Source organism: Crocodylus porosus, unplaced genomic scaffold (genome assembly GCF_001723895.1).
Source record: "Crocodylus porosus isolate Cpor-Errol unplaced genomic scaffold, CroPor_comp1, whole genome shotgun sequence".
NCBI classification, from domain to species: Eukaryota; Metazoa; Chordata; order Crocodylia; family Crocodylidae; genus Crocodylus; species Crocodylus porosus.
Window position 1 is genome coordinate 13753566 of NW_017728886.1, and position 7835 is coordinate 13761400.

General features: G+C 45.2%; 1 protein-coding gene across 1 annotated transcript; it reads left to right on the forward strand.

Annotated features, from left to right (window-relative positions):
• HTR5A (5-hydroxytryptamine receptor 5A) lies at positions 1-4321 on the forward strand (the record flags this gene model as incomplete). The annotated part of the gene is made up of 2 exons (XM_019556600.1): positions 1-642; positions 1624-4321. Coding segments are annotated over 2 exons (975 nt in total), but the record flags the coding sequence as incomplete, so codon positions are not given.
• Positions 4322-7835: the final 3514 nt, after the last annotated feature.

Here is a 7835-nt window from a genome sequence, read left to right on the forward strand (position 1 = left end):
CGGCTGTCGGTGCCGGGCGCGCTGGCGCTGGTGCTGCTGGCGGCGCTGGCGCTGGCCACGCTGGCCTGGAACGGGCTGGTGCTGGCCACGATCCTGCGGGTGCGCGCCTTCCACCGCGTGCCGCACAACCTGGTGGCGTCGCTGGCCGCCTCCGACGTGCTGGTGGCGGCGCTGGTCATGCCGCTGAGCCTGGTGCACGAGCTGGCGGGGCGGCGCTGGCGCCTGGGCCGGCCGCTGTGCCAGGCCTGGGTGTCGGTGGACGTGCTGTGCTGCACCGCCAGCATCTGGAACGTGGCGGCCATCGCGCTCGACCGTTACTGGTCCATCACGCGGCACCTGCACTACACGCTGCGCGCCCGCCGCCGCCTCTCCAACCTCATGATCGGCCTGGCCTGGGCGCTGTCCGCCGTCATCTCGCTGGCGCCGCTGCTCTTCGGCTGGGGCGAGACGTACTCGGCGGGCAGCCAGCAGTGCCAGGTCAGCCGCGAGCCCTCCTACGCCGTCTTCTCCACCTTCGGCGCCTTCTACGTGCCGCTGGCCGTGGTGCTCTTCGTCTACTGGAAGATCTACAAGGCCGCCAAGTTCCGCATCGGCTCCCGCAAGAGCAACTCCATCAGGCCGCTCTCGCCCGGAGCCCTGCAGGTGGGCGCTTGCGGGGGAGCCGGGGTGGGGGTGGCGGTGCCCTCCGGCGCTGCCCCTTGTGTGTCGCGGCCCTTCTGGGAAGCTGGCAACGGGACCCCTGAACTTCCTTTTTTTGGGGGGGTGTTCGTTTCAAACCTGCGACCCGCTAGCTTCGTTCGGTGACCCCGGGTCGTTTTGGGACACCTGAAGGCCCGGCAGTTTAGGCGGTCAGGGAGGTGCATCTCTACCCACCAGGCTGCAGGCTCTGGGTAAAGGTGAGGCCGCTGCATTTCCCCAGCGTGGCTTATCCGTGCAAGCTGGGGCTTTGCAATCTGCTCCTATGTGAACTGGGAGCAGGTGGGAAAACAGAGGTGCCCTCCATGCGTGGACACACACACACACACACACACAACCAGGAAGGATGTGGTTATCTACACCCCCCCCCCTCAAATTACATCATTTTTTCTGTTAGAAAAGAGCTGTGTCTGCACACATTGCCCCTCTCTCCACCCCCACCCCCCTTAGAAATTGTTGACTTATTGTGCTGCTGCGAGCTTATCTTGAAATGCATTCAGGAGCCGTAGGGATTGCTCTGGTACCCTAGGGTGCCTGCTCCCCCAGCTTGTTTTCCTCCTTCCCCATCAGGTGCCCTGTAGTTAGAAGCAGCACCCAGGATGCTGAACAATATGTGAGCATTTGTCCCATCTTATTGGTGGAATTAGACTCTGTGAAATCTACACCATCTGATTGGCATAATGTGCGAGCAATTGGGTATACGCAGTTTTCATTGCCATCTTCAGTTTCCTAACCTCAGTTATTCACGGCTCCCTATTGCAGAGTAGGGATATGCAGCCAGAGTCTCTGGAATCAGTAAGATGAGCCAAACATCCTCAGCATCCCCCACTCTCGCAGTCTCATTTTGGTGACATCTGTGATATACATGGTCTGACAACTGGCAGCTGCTCAGGTGCATATGCTGAAGCTTGCGCTTGTGCTTGGCAGGTGAAGGAAGCCTCCCAGCAACCACAGATGGTCTTCACCGTTCGTCATGCCAGTGTTACCTTCCAGACTGATGGGGACACGTGGAGGGAGCAGAAGGAGAAGAAAGCTGCCCTCATGGTGGGCATCCTTATTGGGGTCTTTGTGCTGTGCTGGATCCCCTTTTTCATCACAGAACTCATCAACCCTCTCTGCTCCTGTGACATCCCTCCCCTTTGGAAGAGTATTTTTCTATGGCTCGGCTATTCAAATTCCTTTTTTAATCCACTGATCTACACAGCGTTCAACAAAAACTACAACAATGCCTTCAGGAACCTGTTCTCCAGACAGCACTGAGCAGCTGGAAAGAAAAGGAAGGAAAAGCACCCTGATTCACCGTCTACCCTTCTTAGCAAATCCGACACAGGCAGAAAAGCCTTGACACTCAGTGCCAGCAACGCAGATATCGCCAGACTCAAAGACTGCTCCAGAAATTCAGCTGTCCTCACAGACTCTGCCCCACCTTCTACTTTTCCACACTTTAAGTCAGTCTCATTTAGCACTTGTCCTGCAAACAGTACACAAGATACTATACCAGAATATCCTTTTCCGGTACGTGACTGTCTGCATCCTCTCCTCTTTGCTGATGGTGGCCAGGAGGAGTCTGGGGACAAAAGTAAGGCAATCAGTGTGATGTCAAGGGACTATCTACAACCCAGTGCCCGCTGGCTGCTCTCTGCATCTCAGAACTTTAATTTTCACCTTTTCATGTGCAAAGTCAGACACCTTTCTTGTGACTGTGTGAAACCAGGTCTTACTATTTTGTTGAAAAGACTGTGCCTTTCAGAGGTGAAGAATGAAGCATGTGTTGCAAACAGACATAAGTTTTACCCCAAAAAAGGGCTGTGTCCCCCAAATCCAAACACGTGAGAGAGATGCAAGAAAAAGCTTCTGCATAGTGGGTCTGTCAATGGGGAGGGTTTGCCATTAGATTCTATGGAGCAAGTTTTTCTGCATTTTATTTATTGTGGAAACTTAATGCATGATGCACAGGAGGGAGAGAGAGAAAGCAGGGTGAACCCACCTCTCTCATTTTCATGCTGCTGAACTGGAAACATCTGTCTCATGCATTTCCTGAGTTAGTTACAATTAGATGTTCCTTATCTGTAAATGTTAAGTGTAATATCTGTGTCACACAAGGGACATTATACTAATTCCTGGATGTAGTTTAAAAAGTTTTAGGGCAGATCTTCTGCAGCTACTTGGGGAGAAAAAAAAATGTATTTCAAAACTCGCATCAGTTAAGAGCTGGGTTTTGCTTTTTAAGGGCGTGACTCAGTTCCCACTAAAGTCAAAGGAGAGTCTCCAGTGACAGCTGATGTTGGGTTGGGGACTACATGCATGTAGTGACCAGTGTAGTCTCATGCTGGCAGCCTAAGTCTTCTAGGAATATACCAGAGGGGAAGCCTGGCTTGGACAGCCGCCGGGCTTCTGTGCTTTAAGTACAGCCAGTCACCAGACCTGCCTTCCCTCTCAGGCAGGATCATTTGGAAATAATATCCTTATTTCACCCTTTCTCCTGTAAGAATTGGCCTTGGCTGCTAGAGATTGTTTTGCTTCCTTAGCACCCTTTCACAACATAATTATAGCAGCCGGCATTTCACACAATCACAGAATTAAAGATAGATTTTTGTACCTTAAGATGACAACCTTTCAGATACAGAACATTTCCATTAAGTGTCAGTTCTCGAGGTACAATCTGTACAATCAAATTGGAATTAGAGAAGACTCTAAGATGGGAATCAGAGTGTCACGATTTCAAACTCTGATCTCTCCAGAAGCAGAGATAAGAGAAAAAACAAAACAAAACAACAACCCCGCTATAAATCAGTGGTTAGCTTTCTAGGGGTGTCTAGGATCAGTGGTGGTTCATGAAACAGCAGACCGTAAAGCTACTCCTAGGTCTTCAAAACTAGACAAACATCTTGGCCTGGCTCGTGAAGTGTTGTTTAGCTTTCAGCATTGTGACCGGTGTGTCCCTAAGGCTCCATCAGTTGCAGATGGAAATAATGGAAGCAGGCTCCAGCTATCAGAAACACGGGGTGAAATTCTGGCTCTGCTGAAGGCAAAACTCTCATTGATCTCAAAGGGGGCAGCATTTCACCCAAAGTCTCTTACACTGGTATTTCTTCTTTTTTTTTTGTATTAATTATAGAACAAGAGAATGAGTGGGAGTCCCCTTGAGCAGGTTCTCGGATCAAAGTTTTGTGCTAAACATGAACAAACTCTAATAAAAAGCTTTCTGATACATTTGTTGTATGGTTTCAAACTATTTAAGCTATTTTGAATAGTAGCTTGATTGTATCTGATATTCAAATAAACTGCTGAACCACATTCTCATTGATGATGATCAGCTTGCATGCTCTGTCAGCACATGACTATGAAAAAAAAAGGAAAACTAGTTTCTATTGAGAAATTACAACCTTTTTTTGGTTCAAAGTCGCAATGGCAAGAACAGCAGGAAACTAATGCTCTGCTCATCATCCAGAACAGAGCTTTACCAGCTGGTGAAAGTAGGATTGAGACTCAAGAGGTCTGGGCAGCTCTGTTACACAACAGTTACAACCTACCATTTCATTGCTTGCATTGTCCATCATACGCATTGTTCTTTTTTGTGCAAGGTTTTGAACTTAACCATGAATAAATGACAAATATAAACTCAGTTCTGGTGTGGGTAATACAATTCCTGCTTAAATCACTCAGAGATGTGCCCATTTTATGCCAGGGCTGCATTAAGTTTCAGGCATCTGATGCCCTTAGTTGTATCCTGTTCTTATTTGTGCTAGCCTCAAGCACAGTGCAGGCAAGGGCTCTTGCTTGAAAGGGTTATCAAATGATACTAGGGAACTTTGTGTCTATCATTCTGCATTATCCTGACTCAGATCACATTCACATTCATTTAATAAACTGCATACTCATGAAATCCGTACATTTCTGTGAGCAATGACTACCAATCAGTGGCACTCATGTATTTCCTAATACCACAGTTAACAACCACAGTGCAGGGAAAACCCTGAAGCCCAGGACTCAGGACTTCAGAATTTGATTCTATTTCTCATTCTAGTGATGTAAGGAATGTAAGAGATCAATATTTGTATATAAAAGATCACTCCCAAGGTTCATGTCTAAAACATGATGGGAGATATGATCTGAGTACAAACAGGAGCATGGATTCTAATCCCAGCTCTGAAGCCTTGGCCAGTCGCTTAATATTCAAATAATTATTCAATATATTTACTTTGAAGTGTGTCCAAAAGCTCAAATTAGGGTCCAGAAGTGCTAGCCCCTATATAAAGATAGTTCTTGCTCAAAGCCCTTACCTCTAAATCTCAGACCTAGTCTCTAAAATAGGAATACTAATACACATTCATTTACCTTGCAGAGAGGTGGGGAGAGTTAATTACTTAACAGTTATAAAACACCTTCAAGACAGAACACTGTAAATGGTTAGAAGTAGGCTTTGATGGCTAAAAAATAATATTTAAAGATTTGCTTTTAGAAATTGCATTCTTAAAAACTGGTAGATAAGTAGAAATGGGGGGGGGGTATTTTGTTTTCTTTGCCTGCATTACTCTTATCTACTATCACTGTATAGCAATAAAATTTGCCTATTATCAAATTTAAAAAAATCATAGTCAGTCTGAGGGTTTAGGTCTGCCCAAAACAAAGTATCAAAACTGAGTCATAAATCCAGTGCCAACAGGCTTCAAATGAATTTCAGTGAAGAATATACTATCATGATTATTGCTCTTCCTATGCCATTTATTGACACTGTTATACCCCCCAAAGCATCTAACTAACCTTTTCTGTATTTACAGTTAATACATTTTCCTTTCAGTGCTATGATAGGCCAAACAACAGGCTAGAACACCTGTACTTAAGCTTAATAAATAGATTAAATGAGGTGTGTGGTGAACACTACCGGCTGAATATTCTTTTATCACATGAATGCTTATTACCAAGGCTTAGGGCACCACCGTTTTTAAAGCAATTTGTTCCTTTCATTTGCTGTCTTTATTTTAGGGAGGAGAGAAGGTCACAAATAATTGTCCTTTGATTCAAACCTCATAAAGAAACCTCATAAAGAAACAGATTGACCTGACAGATTTTTTTCCATGAAATGTTATTGAATGACTTTTATAACGTGGTCAGATAAGGTAGTTGCATGCACTGTACGGCAGGAGAATGTCCTCATGTGCCATTAATTTGACTGGACATGTTATTAAACTGGTTGCTGAGACACAGTAGAAAGTCTTGTAGCAACAGTTAAAAGGGGGTGATTCTGACCAAAGAAAGTGCCAGATCATTCAAGTTCTAGCTGAGCTTGATCCATTACGAGCATTTGCTGTTGAATATAGTTATTGATACTGAAATACAACAGGCATTGTGGTCATAGTTGCTTTTACATGTTTACAGTTCTGTTTGTAGTCTGAACTGAACAGCCCTTTTATATGTTGGTGCGCTGCAGTATACTGAATAGAGCTGATGCTGTACAATACCTGAAGAAAGGTGTTTGTGCCCGAAAGCTTACAAGTAACTTTTTTGCAACTACTTAGCTGGTCTAATTAAAGATATCACATTTACTCAAAGAACCTTGCCTGCCTACGTCATTAGTCCAACATGGCTACAACCAACAACCTGGATACTGTACTAATGCACACAAGAGAACACAATGCTGGGAACCGGGGTTGTTACACTCTTGTGTCAGACCACTCACTTTTAGTGAAATCCTGGTCCTGATGAAATCCACAGGGAAACTCCAGTTGATTTTAATCATTTTTAAGAGCTGGCTAAGGAGCTCTCTGCTCTGTTATTGCTGATTCTCAATAATTCTTGGAGCACTGGGGGAAATTTCAGAAGACTGGAAGAAAGCCAGTGTTGTGCCAATATATTGAAGTGTAAATGGGGACAACTTAGGTTATTATAGGCCTGTCACTCTGTATGTATTTCACAGTCATGGTGCAATAATGGAATGGCTGACACAGGACCTGATTAATGAAGAATTATAAAGGGAATATAATTAATGCCTATCACATGGAGTCATGTAAAATAGGCCCTGTCCAACTAACTTGATACACTGTTTGATTAGACTGGAGTTTTGGCTGCTGAAAGTAATATGTTTAGGAAATTTCTACACTGCAGCAGGCACATGTCCCATGTGCCCAGGCAGGGATGCTTCCTACTGCCATACCCCTTTGCTTCTTATTTGCATGCTACAACCCCAGAAGTACAACAGTGTCTTTCCCTTCCCAGCAGCCAAGGTCTTGGGAGCAACTGGGGGGATGCCCCCAGAATGGCATCACCAGCATAGTACCAGGTTCAGAAAGCTTGAGTGAAAGTGGATGGGTGGGAAGGATGTGTTAGATAGGCTGCTGCTGCGATGTAGACATCCCCTTAGACTTTTGTAAGACGTGACTTTGTACCATGGAGCACTTTCTCTAAGAAACTAAAACAATGAAAAATCAATTCAGCACACATTCAGTGGTTTAATATAAATGACGGGCCTCATACTGTAACTGTCAGTGGGGAATCATCATCAAACAGGTACTTCTAGAAGGGCCCGAAAGGGATCAGCTCTTGTCCCCTTGCTATTATATGTATCAATAAGTAAAACCTTGCTGCTAAAATTGCAAACAACACAAAGATGGCAGGAGAGGTAAATAATGACGGCAAATCACCATTAGAGAGAAGCGTGGGACAAACCAGATGCATATTAATACATATAAACATCAAGTTAAATATCTAGGAAGAAGGAATGGAGGCCAAACTTTAATGATGGAGCACTCTATCCTGGTAAAAAGTGATTCGCAAAAGAATTTGGGGTCACAATGTGTCATTAGCTGATGACAAGTTCCCAGTTCAATGCTCTGGCCAGAAGGGCCAGATATTTAGCTTCCTAGATATTGAATTTGATGTTTATCTGTATTAATATCCTTGGAAATATAAGCATGGGAATAAGCAAGCACATAGGGATCATAGGATCCCAGCAAGATAAGCATCCAATTTACTCTTGAAGGTGTTCAATGTACTCTTGAAGGTGCCAATATACTCTTGAAGGTGCCAACTCCGCTGGCAGACTGTTCCAGACCTTGGGGGCACGGACAGTAAAGAAATTCTTCCTTATGTCCAGCCTGAAACGGTCTTGCAGGAGTTTGTGACCGTTCAACCTCGTCATC